The sequence below is a fragment of the Scyliorhinus canicula genome, chromosome 11, assembly GCF_902713615.1.
Source record: "Scyliorhinus canicula chromosome 11, sScyCan1.1, whole genome shotgun sequence".
Classification (NCBI taxonomy): Eukaryota; Metazoa; Chordata; class Chondrichthyes; order Carcharhiniformes; family Scyliorhinidae; genus Scyliorhinus; species Scyliorhinus canicula.
In genome coordinates, this window is record NC_052156.1 from 104,495,715 (window position 1) to 104,511,200 (window position 15,486).

Consider the following 15,486-nt stretch of genomic DNA (forward strand, 5'->3'; position numbering starts at 1 on the left):
CTCCTGCATCACCTGCCATCACGTAGCTAGTAACCACTGCTAATTATATGTTGGTGTATTTAAATGAGGTCCCTGAACTTTATTGGCGGGAACTTCATTACATTACAGGTGAGTGGCGTGAAAAATCAGGAAACGTGATCTCGCCAGTGAGAATTGCTCTTCCCGACTTGTGCGATTTTCCACCCACTTCACGGTTCTCGCTGACGGCTAATTCGGGCTCAAAATTCTGCCCCAAGTGGTTTTAGACATCCGCCGTTTCTAACTTTTTACCATTCAGAAAGGGAGGTGGTGGCAGAGTGGTATTATCACTGGACTAATAATCCAGAGACCCAGGGTTAGGGCTCCAAGGCTTCAAATCCTACCATGTCAGATGGTGAAATTTGAATTCATGAAAAAATTTGGAATTCAAAGTCTAGTGATGCTCATGAAACCATTGTCGACTGTCGCAAAAACTCATCTGGCTCATTAATGCCCTTTAGGAAAGGAATCAGACCCACAGCAATGTGGTTAATTCTGAAATGGCCCAGCAAACCACTCAGTTCAAGGGCAATTAGGGATGGACAATAAATGTTGTCCCAGCCAGTGACACTCACATCCCCTAAATAACAGCACGGTAGCACAGTGGTTAGCACTGTTGTTTCACAGCGTCAGGGTCTCGGGTTCGATTCCCGGTACGATCACTGTCTGTGCGGAGTCTGCAAGTTCTCCCTGTGTCTGTGTGGGTTTCCTCCGGGTGCTCTGGTTTCCTCCCACAAGTCCCAAAAGACATGCTGTTAGGTGATTTGGACATTCTGAATTCTCCCTCTGTGTACCCGAACAGGTGCCAGAATGTGGCAACTAGGGGCTTTTCACAATATCTTCATTGCAGTGTTAATGTAAGTCTACTTGTGACAATAAAGATTATTATTATTAATTTTTTAAAAAGTATCCTGTTCTACCATTTTAGGTCCAAAGTAGATAATCTCACATTTGCCCACATTGAAATTCATTTCTCATGATTCTGTCCAATCATTTCATCAGTCAATATCCGTTTGTAATGCTATACTTTAATTTATATTGTTCACAATGTCTCGCATCTTTGCTTCAGCAGCAAATTTGGATATCTAGCTTTCAATTTAATCACCTAAGCCATTGATAAATATGATGAATGGCTGAACCCAACACAAGTTCCCTTGGGATACTATTAGGTATATCTTGCTGAGTAGAGTCATAGAGGTTTACAGCGTGAAAACTGGCCCTTCGGCCCAACTTGTCCATGCCACCCAGTTTTTACCACTAAGCTAGTCCCAATTGCCCAAATTTGGCCCAATAGAGTACTTGCTCACTATCCTTACTCTCTATCTGAAAATGAAAATCGCTTATTGTCACGAGTAGGCTTCAATGAAGTTACTGTGAAAAGCCCCTAGTCGCCACATTCCGGCGCCTGTCCGGGGAGGCTGGTACGGGAATCGAACCGTGCTGCTGGCCTGCTTGGTCTGCTTTAAAAGCCAGCGCTTTAGCCGAGTGAGCTAAACCAGCCCCTCTCCTTCAGTTCAGCCAATTTCTTAGCCAGGTCAATAATTTGCCTTCAATCAATGGACTTTAACTTTAGCTAACAGCTAAACAATGAGCTGAGGATAGTAATGAGTGACTGTATTGAATCATTTTTGGAAGTCCATATAAATTATATCTATAGACATTCCCCTATCCACTATTTCAGTCACCTGTTCAAAATATGCAACCTTCAGACATTGCCCTTCCCGTACAAATCCATGCTGTCTCTCTCCGATTAGGTGACAATTTGGGGTTTGTAATATGCTGTAATACTGTCCTTATAACTGGTTCATTGGGCAGTGAGAGTCCACTGTTCTGGAAAATGTTCCCACAACCGAATTAGACAAGGCAAGCCCCCCCCCCCCCCGTCCGGTAATAGTAGCTTCATTGAAAATCTGGAGGCAGTTTCACCAACACTTCGGGTTGGGGGCAGGGTCAAGGGAAATGCCGATTCGGGGCCACCACAGATTTGAGCCAGGGAAATGGGATGGAAGTTTTCGGAAATGGGAAGAGAAGGGGATTAAGACATTAAAAGATTTGTTTCTTAGGGGTCAGTTTGCAGGATTGAGGGAAATGGAAGCAAAGTATGGGCTGGAGCAAGGAGAAATGTTTAGATACATGCAGGTTCGAGATTTTGCCAGGAAAGAGAGACCGAGCTTCCCGGAGGAAGCGGCCTCCACATTGCTGGAGGGGATGCTGACGACAAGGGGGCTGGAGAAGGGGGTAGTGTCAGTGGTGTACGGAGCTATTTTGGACGAGGATAAGGCACCACTGGAAGGGATCAAATCAAAGTGGGAGGAAGAGTTGGGAGAAGTTATAGAGGAGGGGGTCTGGTGTGAGGTGCTCCGGAGAGTAAATGAGTAAGTGCGGAGGCAGATATCGTAGCCTTCGCCTCGTTGATCGCCCGAAGGCGGATCCTGCTGGGATGGAGAGCGGCCTCTCCACCCTGTGCCCTGGCGTGGCGGGGGGACTTGCTGGAATACTTGACCCGTGAGAAGGTTAAGTTTGAACTGAGGGGAAGGTCGGAGGGGTTCTCCAAGTCATGGGCATTTATTTATTATGCACTTTCAGGAACTAGATAACATCGAATATTAGTTGAGGTGGGTGGGTGGGAGGGTTGTGTATATTAAGGATGATTATGGGCAATCCCTGATTCCTTTTTGTCACTTGTTTATGTAAACATGCGGGCTGATGTTTGGGGGTTGTTGGGAGGATGGGATCATTGTTATTGTTATGGGGATTGACATATCTGTTGCTGATTATTGTTTATTGTTGGTGGGTGTAAATTCGGGAGAAAATGTGAAAAAGGAGGAGAATAAAAATATTTTTAAAAAAAGACAAGGCAAGTCCACAACGAAGGAGAAAATGTTTAGAAAATGGCCCATAAATTAGTCTGGGCCCAGCCTTGATGATGTGCGACAAGCGCTCACCCAAACCGAGAGGCTCAATGTAGTAATCCACAGGAGGCAGCAGTTCCGTCAACACACCAATATTTATTTACAATAACGATATTACAGGAGCAGCTACAAACAGTGCTGCTAGCAGTCCAGTCAACTTAAGACTGGCTCACAAAGCCTACACAGGTGATTATATGGGCCCCCTCAATGAGCTATCATTGAGGGAGCTCATACTCCAATTGGCCAACCAATAAAGCCAATTGGAGTTCATTACACTCAAGAATGACGAAAATTAGTCCTCAGGCCTTATCATTTATCTTGGCTCAAGTTGTTGTCGCTGGTTGCAGCTCCACGGATTGCGGATGACTGCGCAATGTTCAGCACCATTTGCGACTTCTTAGATAATGAAGTCCATGACCAAATGCAGTAAGACCTGGACAATATCCAGGCTTGGGCTGACAAGAGCCAAGTTACATTTGCGCCACACAAGTGCCAGGCAATGACCATTTCCTACAAGAGAGGATCTAACCATCGCCCCTTGACATTCAATGGCATTATCATCACTGAATCCCCGACAATCAACGTCCTGGGGGTTACTTTTAAATTGGACAAGCCACATTAATACTGTAGCTACCAGGGCAGGTCAAAGGCTCGGAATCCTACAGTGAGTAACTCACCTCCTGACACTCCCCCTCCCCCCAAAAGCCTGTCCACCATTACAAGGCATAAGTCAGGAGTGTAATGGAATACTCTCCACTTGGCTGGATGAGTGCACCTCCAACAACACTCAAGAGTCTTGACACCATCCAGGACAAAGCAGCCCGCTTGACTGCTCCTCCTTCCACAAACATTCAAACCTTCTACCACCGACGAACAATGGCAACCATGTGTACCATTTACAAGATGCACTGCAGTAACTCACCAAGGCTCCTTAGACAGTACCTACCAAATCCACGACCACTACCATCTAGAAGGACAAGAGCAGCAGATACCTGGGAACCCCAGGGGGAACCCCACCATCTGGAGGTACCCCGCCAAGTCACTCACCACCCAGACTATATCACCGTTCCTTCACTGTCGTTGGGGCAACATCATGGAACTCTCTCCCTAACTGCACAGTGGGTGTACCTACACCTCAAGGACTGCAGCGGTTCAAGAAGGCAACTCACCACCACCTTTTGTAGGGCAACTAGGGATGGACAATAATTGCTGGCCTAACCAGCGACGCCCACATCCTGTAAATGAAATTTTTAAAAACAATCCGCTTTTCTAATGTTAAGACCTGGGAGGGAAGTTGGTTTGGACTATGACAAGGGGTGGATCAGTCCTGTGGAGTTATACATGCTCTCCTGCTTCTCGTGACTCCACAGGAAGATATAAAATCAAAGTAAATGTTATAACCCACACGAGACCTACGGGGTTGAAGCAATCAGTCTCCTGATGAATCTTGCCGAATAAGAGCTCCCCCACCAAGGCGGCTGTGAGCCCTAGATCACTCATGGTTAAGTTCTGTACAAAGTTGGCATGGTATGGAACCGACAAGAATCTGGAATCGTAAATACTAGAGTATTATAATAAACCAAGTTTTCTTTCTACTCAATCGGTTCAGACTCATTTGTCAGCTACAAACATAAGGTTAGCGTAAAACATCAACTGGGCCACCAACATGGTAGGAAACCTGTGGTTATGCACTCGTCTAAATGTGTCTCCAATTCATTCCCCCCCCAACTATATGGTCAATCATTAGTGGCCCAGCAACTCATCAACTTGTACAAATCTTTTCCATTCAGGAGGCCAATAAACACAACCTAGTTCACATTCCAAGAACATAAAGACTTTTTAAAAAATGTAAAACAGGGGTGAAAGAGAAAATTTATAATGAATTGTCGAATTCCAATAAAAGAATATGTGTAGAACTAAAATTATTTACTGTCTGCCTGTGGCCAATTTTTTAAGTATAATAATAATGCATGTTTACCAAAAGCCAAATATTTAACAAATCAAAAAACTATTTTTAAAGCAGACAGCAAGTATGAATAATACGTTAGAAGCAGTTTGCATGAATTGGAAATTCCAGTGAACCCAAATCATTTGTTATTTTGAGAAATGGAAGAAAGGTTTGACAGATGGCAAATACAGTGGAGTCCAAATATCAGCTGTGGAATCGAGTCTAAAGAGGATGGGCTTTTGGAGCCAAATAGATTAACTCTGTTCACAAAATATTTTGTTCTTATTGTTACAAATTGGAGCAAACCAATGATGGATGGAGACAGCAGAGTATTGTAAGTCAGTCAGTTCTACTACAGGTAGTAACTTTCTATGTTCTGGAAACAGACCTTTTATTCAGCATACACCAACCACAGTATGGATCCTTTGCAGACAAGCAATCGGTGCACGACTTGTATTTGGCACAGGAAGCCACCTTTATCCTTCTCACCTACAAACACAAGAACATGGCAACTTTAGGACACCCTTCACTCACACAAGGATTCTGTTCATTTGCATGTGTCACCAAATTCAGTCTTGCTACAGCAGAGATAATGTCACAACTTGGACAGGAAACTGATTGACGGGCAGAAAATGCAGGCTTAATAGGTATTTCTCGGAGCAGAGAAGGGTTGGAAGTGGGATTTGCAAGGATCAGTGCTAGATTTTAATGTTCAGCAAGTTAGGCATAATGGGCGCAATCTCTAAATTTGCTGATGTTACAAACATAGGCCCTTTGAGGTGGACAAAGATACTTCAGGAAGACAGCCAAGTTCATGTAATGGGCAGCCTGATATCAAATACAATTTCATTGGGATTGTAAAGATACAATTAACAGAAAGTCACAATGTAATTTCAGTTCATTCTCTGGATGGAGCCATCATTAGCATGGGCTCCATTTATTGCCCATACCTAAATGCCCTCAAGAATGTGATGGTGAGCCATCTTCTTGAATCCTGTGTAGATGTACCTCCAGTCCTGTTAGGGAGGAGTTCTAGTATTTTGACCCAGCAACATGAAGTAACAATGATACATTTCCAAATGTTAGTTCTCATTCTGTACTGCATGGCTCAATGGTAATAGTTCGCAGTTGCAAATTCTGAGGCAACTCCAGCCACCTAAATGTGCACTAAATAAAGCCCAGCAGATGTAGTGGGCACACGCTGCACTTATCAAGCAAATCTAGAACAGAAATGTTTGCAGACAGACTCTGTAACTAAACAGTCTACTGAACATCATGCCTATAATTAGAAAACAGCCCACACTCTACTCAGCTCACATGCCAGCAAACCAACAAGTTGAAATGCAGTTTTGCTAAAGCTGGTGATGTGAGCTGCTTCCATCAAATGTGTCTATTAGACTTTGAATACTCTACAAGATAATAGAAGAGAGTGAGATTGAGAGAGAAACCCTAGAGTAGGACAGAGCATGAGTTTCACTAAAATAGTTTGGTCACTTCTGCGAAGGAACACTTGCAGAAGATGGAGTGACTTTATTATATTGTACGTTGCCAGATCAATTATTGACAGCATCAAAAGATTCCAAGATACGGTTTTGGAGGAACAAACAGGAGGAAAAAAACTTGCAGAAGTCACTAATCTGTTCATTTGAAAACAGGATGCAGATTGAGTGAAGATATTAAAGGAGAGAAAGAGAGACTGCGATCTAGAGAGAAAATCAGAAAATATAAACACTAACATAAAAGTAAAATACTGATGCTGGAAATATGAGATGAATCGGTACGGTCTGAAATAGGTGGAAAGCAGGAGTGATTAAATGAAAAAAAGGAGGATTTTGCAAGACAAAAAAGAGTCGTATTGGGACAAGTGAAGAAACAGAAGAGATGCCTGAAGAAATCTGACAACTTTAGTTGCAATCGGGTCCCGGCGCAGAGTAGTGGCGTGAACCACTCCGGCATCGGGCCGCCCCAAAGGTGTCGAATCCTCCGCACCTTCAGGGGTGAGGCCCGCCCCGGAGTGGTTCGCGCCCTGCCAGCCAGCGGGAAAGAGGCTTGGCGCTACGCCAACTGGTGCCGAAGGGCCTCCGCCGGCCGGCGCATGCACGGGACGTCAGCATGTGCTGGCGTCATCCCTGCACATGCGCAAAGGGCTTCGTTTCTGCACCGGCAATAGCAGACCGCTATAGCCGCCGGTGCGGAAGAATCGAGTGACCCCATGGTACAGGTCCGCCCACGGATCGGTGGGCCCCAATCACGGGCCAGGCCACCGTGGGGGCACCTCCCGGGGCCAGATTCCCCCCCCCCCCCCCCCCCCACCGAGAACCCCGGAGGCCGCCCGCGCTGCCAGGTCCCGCCGGTAAGGACCTACTGCAGTTTACGCTGGCGGGACTGGCAAAGAACAGGCGCGATTTCGGTCCATCGCGGGCCGGAGAATTCAGGTGGCCCCGGGGCCCATTGAGTTCCGCCGGTTCCCGCCATTCTCCGAGGCGGGCGGCGCCATTCACACCGGGGCGATTTTTGAGGGGGCCGGAGAATTCGGAGGACGGCGGGGGCGGGATTCACGCCGTCCCCCGACGATTCCCCAACCTGGCTGGGGGGGGGGGGGGGGGTGGGGGGATCCGGAGAATCCCGCCCCAGAGTAGGGGTGGAGTGGAGAATTAAAATGACAGGCAACTGGAAGCTCAGGGTAATGTTTGCACTGAATGGAGGTATTCCACGAAATGATCACCCAGTGTGTATTTAGTCCACCCAATATAAGGGGAATTGCACTGTGATGCGCATAGGGATTCGTTTCCGCATCGGGAATGGCGGAGGACCACAGCCTCTGGTGCAGAAGGATAGAGTGCCCCCACGGCACTCAATCGCGGGCCAGGCCACCGTGGGGGCACCTCCCGGGGCCAGATTCCCCCGGTCCCCCCAAGAACCCCGGAGCCCGCCCACGCCGCCAGGTCCCGCTGGTAAAGGACCTACTCCAATTTACGCCGGCTGGACCGGCAACAGACAGGCGGGACTTCAGCCCATTGCGGGCCGGAGATTTCGGGCAGCCCCGGTGCCCACTGAATCGCGCTGGACCCCTGCCATTCTCCAAGGCAGGCGGCGCAACTCACAGTGGACCGGTTTTTGGGGGGCGGGAGAATTAGGAGGATGGCAGGAGTGGAATTCACGCCGACCCCCGGCGATTCTTCCACCCGGTGGGGGGTCGGAGAATCCCGCCCATTGTGTCTATTTCTGGTCACCACACTACCAGAAGGACGTGGAGGCTTTGGAGAGTACAGATAAGGTTTACCAGGATGTTGCCTGGTATAGAGGGTATTAGTTACGAGGAGAGATTGAATAAACTGGGATTATTCTCCCTAGAGACGGAGGCTGAGGGGCGACCTAATAGAAGTTTATAAAATTATGAGGGGTATAGATAGGGTAAACAGCTGGAGGCTTTTTCCCAGGGTGGAAATGACAATTACAAGGGGGCACAAGTTCAAGGTGAGGAGAGATAGGTTCAGTGGAGATGTGTGGGTGAAGTATTTTTACACAGAGGGTGGTGGTGGCCTGGAATGCACTGCCAAGTGAGGTATTTGAGGCAGATACATTAGCAACTTTTAAGACTTTTCTGGATAGGCACATGAACAGACAGGGTATAGAAGGATACAGGCAGTTGGTCTAGATAGGGCACATGATCGGCACAGGCTGAGTTCCTGTGCTGTATTGTTCTATGTTCTTTGAAATGTGGTCAGTGGGAGGGATGGGTCGGTGTGTATGGTAATAAAAACTCATGTGTGGCAGGTCCTCCGGGTAGGACCCGTTGGATCCTCACCTCTGCGGCATGCGCCAACCTCTGCATTGGTGACCGCGCTGTCGCCAGCCACCTTGTCACCTCCCAGACCTGTTCCTGAAAGGTCAAGAGGATTTTTATGTCCGGAACTCCTCCACCAGTCTGGGTCCTGTCCCAGCGATTGTGGGAGAGCTTTCCCTGCGGAGACACAAAGAGGGCATCGCTAACCGCATGCATGGGGAGGGGGTGCATGGTGGTAAAGGAAGGGTTGGGTGGGGGGTTGAAGGGAGGGTTGTGGGCCGCATGGAGAGTTGTGGGAGGATGCTCGTGTGGGGATGGAGAGGTCTGGGGGGGATTGATGCCAACTCCCCCTTGCTGCGTGGTGGCAGTCGTTGACCTTCTTGTCGTATTCTTGTGGTAACAGTATTATGATAATACTATTTGTAACAAGCTGCTTATTGGTAATGTGCTCTAGTCCGTGAGACTCACCAATAAGCAGCTTGTTACACAATGACTCCTAAACAGTATTATCATGCTGCGAAATATGCTATAGTATGTAAACATTACTGAGTCTGCCCTATCAATTACAAATCCCCTCACATTATCAAGCAGAACAAATCCAATCAAGCAATTACAAATCTGCTCTCCATCATCAAAATGAAGGATGGCATCATCGACAGTGCTATTAAGGGTCACAGATATAATCTGCTCCTCAATGCTTAGCTTGGGTTCTGCCAGGGCCACTTGGCTCCAGATAACATTACAGCCTTAGTCCAAATATGAGCAAAGGAGCTGAACTCGACAGATGAGATGATTGCCCTTGACATTGGCATCAAGCAGCCCTGGTATATCTGAAGTCTATGGGAATCAAGGGAAAATTCTCCACCGTTTGGAGTTCTACCTAACACTAATGTGGTTGTTGGGAGGCCAATCATTTCAGTTGAAGAAAACTGCTGGAGTTCCTCAATGTAGTGTCCTACACCCAACCACATTTAACTACTTCATTTAATTTTCTATGGGTGGGATCTACCAGTCATGTTGTACCGGTCACGTGCGCCTGAAAAGCAGCGTGGTGCAACATGAACGGTGGATGCCAGGAAATCCCACTTGCGGGATCTTCCCAACTTGCCACACTTCGCGAGATCTAATGGATCTTGCGAGACTTTGTGATGTGAATCCCACCCATTGTGGGCGGGATCACTTTCTGGCAAATCGGCATATTAGAGTGAGACAGCTAGTCTCACTCTAATATGCGTTCCCGAGATTTAACCAGATGTGGAATCTTACTCCCTCGCCTTGGAGACCTCGGGCAAGAGTCGTTCAGAGCTGGTTTCCACAAACGGGGACCAGACGGAACGGCACTCGAGTGGGTCTCCCAGGGAATTAGAGGCCCCCAGGTGCATGTCCTCTTGGCAGGGTCGTACCCTGACACTGGGCACACGATTGCATTGCCAGCCTGGCACCTTGGCAATGCCACCAGGCTGCCAGCCTGGCACTGTGATGGTGTCCAGGTGGTGCTGCCAGGGTGCCAATCTGGCAGTTTATGCACGGAGGTCATTGGCCCGGGTGTGCCCTACACAGTTGTGGGAGAGTGCGGGGCAGGGGCTGGAACCCCCTTATCTTGATTTGGGGCTGGGGAGGATAGTATGGGGGTTATGTTGGGAGCTCGAGAGATCGGGGCATAATTTAAAAATGCATTCCAATCTCTTGCTGCACTGAGGAGTTCCGGTGAATGGAGCACCTCAGTGCAGAAAACGGGGGTTCGTGCGGCCTCCTTGGGGAGTTCCGCGCTGAGGCTCCCAACCGACCCGGATGGGTGTTAGATAGTGGGGTGTTTCTCGGCGCTCTGTCCCCATTCGGGTAGATCGCGCCCTATGTTGCACTTCTTTAACAGCTAAACTTTCCTGAACACAGCTTCCCCTCAACTCACTGAGAGATCTGCATCATCCACATCTGTGTAAAGAATACTCAATCAGTGAGGGCCAATCTGTGGAACAGACTCTTCAAGCACACAGTAGAAACTTTTAATATTGTTTCATTCAGAAAATGTAACATATTGGGAGGCAGTATATAAATCATTTGAGACATAACACGCATTGAATGTTAGCATATGAGTGACAGGTGCCTTTAGATTATATACATAGTATATATTATATAGTGGGTGTATACACAATGCACCCTTACATGAAATACTTAATTCTTACTGATCCCAGAAAAGAGCTTATTGAGATTATATATGTCATTCTTTTTTCTATACTTTTGCATTTATAGGTCGGAATTTTCCAACTGTTCGGATTCTCTGTTCCCGCTGGCAGCGGCATGGGGTGGCTTCAATGGGAAATCCCACTGACAAACGGTGGGAGTATAGAATCCCTCCACCAGCAAAAGGAACGACGCCGAGAAACCCACGGCTGGGAGACCAGAGAATCTAGCCCATAACTTTGCTTTTCATTCTCCTGAAGATAGAAAAGGTTTAATAAAACTAATAATAAAAATGTAAAGATTACTGTTATAGACTAGTAACACCAAGAATAGGAGTTAAAATCTCACTTTAAGAATTTGGTTTCGATTTCAGTTTAAAACTATCAAAATAAATAATTGCTGGATTATCATTAAAACCCACTGATTCATAAATGTCCCTTTAGGGAAGGAACCTGCCATTCTTACCTGGTCTGGCCTATGTGTGACCCCAGTCCCATATAAATATGACTGAGTCTAAAATGCCTTCTGAAGTGACCGAGGAAGATACTCAGTTATACTAAACAATGACAAGCAGCTAGAGATGGACAACATAAGCCAACTTTGCCAATGATGTCCACATCTCAAGAATAAATTAAACAATTGAACATAAAGTAGGAATGCTGTGATAAACTGTACAAAGAAATCATGAACTTACCTCCATATCAGCTGCTAGATACAAGTAGTTTGGATCCAATGCATCAAATGTCACTTTGTGACGAATTGGAGCTTCATTTTCAAATTCATATAGAACGATTGGGCGAATAACGTTCATTTCTCTGTCCATAATTAGCTGCAAAATATAAAGTTAACATAGAACAGTACAGAACAGGCCCTTCGGCCCTCAATGTTGTGCCGAGCCATGATCACCCTACTCAAACCCACGTATCCACCCTATACCCGTAACCCAACAACCCCCCCCTTAACCTTACTTTTTATTAGGACACTACGGGCAATTTAGCATGGGCAATCCACCTAACCCGCACATCTTTGGACTGTGGGAGGAAACCGGAGCACCCGGAGGAAACCCACGCACACAGGGGGAGGACATGCAGACTCCACACAGACAGAGACCCAGCCGGGAATCGAACCTGGGACCCTGGAGCTGTGAAGCATTTATGCTAACCACCATGCTACCCTGCTGCCCAACAAATCTGCCTCTAGTCACATCGCTGTTACTCCCACTCTGCTACAACAGTGACTCCTATCAAAAGTACTTCATTGACTGGGTAATGAGCTCAGGGGCGTCCTAGGGTTGTGAAAGGTGCTATATAAATGCAAGACTCTTTCTTTCTTAATTATTTTCAGATTTATGAAACAAATACTGTGCAGGGGAATCAGAAATGGTCAGCTCCAATAATACTGGGGGTGATTGTAAAATATCAGATTACCCATGATTAAACTTGTGTAAAGCACCAAATAGTAATTTGCAGCACTGCCTGCAACCGATGTTGTAAATGAACTATCTGCTGCTCTGTTACTCCACTTTGAGCTGCAACCTGAGGAAGGAGAAGTGCTCCGAAAGCTCGTGTTTGAAACAAACCTGTTGGACTTTAACCTGGTGTTGTAAGACTTCTTACTGTGCTCACTCCACCTAGTTAGAGATTACTGACAATCAATTGCAAATGGGTTTCTCACACATGACATCTGTTCAACCAATCACATGCAGTGTTCGATTTGATGTTCTTTTACTAAATGATTTGGTCATATTTTAGAGAGAGGATCAAGACAGAGTGAGCGAGAAGGGGAGGAAAAGAGAGGAAAAGAAAACACTGTGTATCCACATAGTGCTTTTCATTTAATTGGCAAGGAATTGTAGTTTCTGAACTAGAATGACTGTGACAAATGTACAACTTGTGTGCAGTAAACTCCCACTAAGAGCAATGTTCACTTAATCTGTTTTATTGATATTGTTTGAAGGATCAATATTTGCCAGGACACTGAGGAAACTTCATTGTTCTTCTTGGAAATAGCATCCTGGGATATTTTATGTCCACCTGAGGACAGACTGACCTTTGCTTTAATGTTTTATATGAAATACAGCACCCCAACAGTCAGCACTCCCTCGCAGCAGGAGCATGTCAGGCTGGATTATGTGTCTCTCGTGGGGCTTGAATACACAATCTACTGTCTCAGAGATGAACACTGTTGCTGTCTGGGTGATCCTGAGATCTGGGGCTGGATTCTCCGATTTCCAGGCTATGTCGGGAGGGTCCTTGACGTTTTACGTCAAAAAAACGGCGGTGCCCCAGCACCAATCCTCTGACTGGTGAGGGGTGTAGAGAGTCTACACGCGCCACGTAAAACGCCCGGCCTCCATGACAAAAACGGCCGGAGAATTGCTGGGTCCGTGGCCGCGCATGCGCACGGCAACGACCTGCAGCGGTCACGCCGAACAACATGGCGCCAGCCGTGCGCAGATCCGACCTGCCAGATAGCGCCCACCTGGACACCCTGTCACCACCACCCACCTGGACACCCTGTCACCACCACCCACCTGTCCCCCCGGCCCTTGCCGAAGCCCCCTTGGCCAGCAACATGGCTCTGCCTGACTGTGGTGGCGCTGGACATAGTCCACAGCCGCCACGCCGGGTTCCCGGCCGCTGAGACCACACATCACCCACGCGGTCGCAAACCCGGCCCATCGGGGGTGAAGCATCGGGGGAAGGCCTTCAGGTGATGTCCTCAGGCGCTACCTCGATGACGTCGTTATGGAGCATCCAAAAACAGGCGCCACCCCCGATTCCATCATTAAAAGCGATTCTCCGCCCTGTCGCTGATTACAAAATTGGTGTCGTGGAACGAGAATCCCGTCTGTGGGCTCTCAACCCACAACTCTTAATTTTCCATCTGTTAAATTATCAGAACATAACAGGTCATAGCCGGATTTTAACCCGACGGTGAATTGGTGGCAGGGCATTTAATCAGATAGGAGGGTGCAGGATTGGCATCTTCCCCCATTTTCCAGAATAAGTTTGGAGTGGTAAGGCTCTTGGGAACTAAAGTGCGTTATTATTGCCGACTGATGGGCCCCAAACTGCCACTGCTGGTATTTGAAGAGTGGCAGTTGGCGGCATCACCATGCTGAAAACCTGGGAGCATCCCCCATTTAAAGGCACAGTGCCTGATCACGGACCGGGCATTGGAAAGAAAAGGAGGAGCTGTTGAATGCCACCCCATCCTTACTTCTGAACCATTCCCCCCCCCCCCCCCCCAACAACTGCAGTCTGGATATGTGTCCTATCGGGCAAAGGGGGCGGGGTTGCATTGTTAGTAAGGAATTAAGTTAAATTGATGGCAAGATGCAACATAGAATCAGAAGGCATAGAATCTCAGTGGGTAGAGTTGAGGAATCGCAAAGTTAAAAAGACCCTGATAGGAGTTATGTACAGGACCCCTAGCAGTAGTTAGGATGGGGACAGAAAATACATCAGGAGATAGAAAAGGTATATAAAGTGGGCCCCCTGTTGGTGCGAGCCTTCAATGAGGCATGGGAGGGGGAGGGCTTTGCCCCCGACGATGTCGCGGGCACTGATCTCTCTGATCCTGAAGCGGGATAAGGACCCCTTGCAGTTTGGATCATACAGGCCTATCTCGCTCCTCAATGTTGACGCTAAGTTGCTGGCGAAGATCCTGGCCATTAGGATAGAGGACTGTGTGCCAGGGGTGATACACGAGGAACAGACAGGATTTGTCAAGGGACGGCAGCTCAACACGAATGTGCGGAGACTGCTAAATGTTATTATGATGCCGGTAGTGGAGGGGGAGGCGGAGATAGTGGTGGCGCTGGATGTCGAGAAAGCGTTTGATAGAGTTGAGTGGGGGTACCTGTGGGAGGTGCTGGAGCGGTTCGGATTTGGGGAGGGATTCATCAAATGGGTGAGGCTGCTCTACGCGGCTCCGATGGCAAGTGTAGTTACCAATGGAAGGAGATCGGAGTACTTTAGGCTCTACCGTGGGACCAGGCAGGGGTGCCCCCTGTCCCCCTTGCTCTTTGCACTGGCGATTGAACCTTTGGCTATGGCGTTGAGGGAGTCAGGGAGATGGAGGGGTCTGGTGCGGGGTGGGGAGGAACATCGTGTATCGCTGTATGCGGATGACCTGCTGTTGTATGTGGCAGATCCAGAAGGGGGAATGCCGGGGGTGATGGAGCTGTTAGCGGAATTTGGGGGCTTCTCGGGCTATAAGTTAAATTTAGGCAAGAGTGAGGTATTTGTAGTACACCCGGGTGATCAGGAGGAGGGAATTGGGAGACTCCCATTTAAGAGGGCAGTGAAGAGTTTCAGATACCTAGGGGTGCAGGTGGCCAGGAGTTGGGGGACTCTCCATAAGCTTAATTTTACCAGGCTGGTGGAGCAGATGGAGGAGGAATTTAAAAGGTGGGACATGGCGCCGCTATCGTTGGCGGGTAGAGTGCAGTCCGTCAAAATGACGGTTCTCCCGAGGTTCTTGTTCCTTTTTCAGTGTTTGCCCATCTTTATCCCTAGGGCCTTTTTTAGAAGGGTGACTAGCAGCATCATGAGCTTTGTTTGGGCGCATGGGACCCCAAGGGTGAAGAGGGTCTTCTTGGAGCGGGGTAGAGATGGGGGGGGGGGGGGGGGGGG

At 47.8% G+C, this 15,486-nt stretch overlaps 1 protein-coding gene across 3 annotated transcripts in view; it reads right to left on the minus strand.

Annotated features, from left to right (window-relative positions):
• The window catches only part of plxnc1 (plexin C1), a 215,072-nt gene that overhangs the window by 156,067 nt on the left and 43,519 nt on the right, over positions 1-15,486 (minus strand). For all 3 annotated transcript variants that reach the window (XM_038810956.1, XM_038810957.1, XM_038810955.1), the window contains exons 4-5: positions 11,541-11,675; positions 5,267-5,367 (exon numbers count right to left, since the gene is read on the minus strand). In XM_038810956.1, the coding sequence (XP_038666884.1) occupies positions 5,267-5,367; positions 11,541-11,675 (236 nt within the window). The remainder of the gene's footprint in view (positions 1-5,266; positions 5,368-11,540; positions 11,676-15,486) is intronic.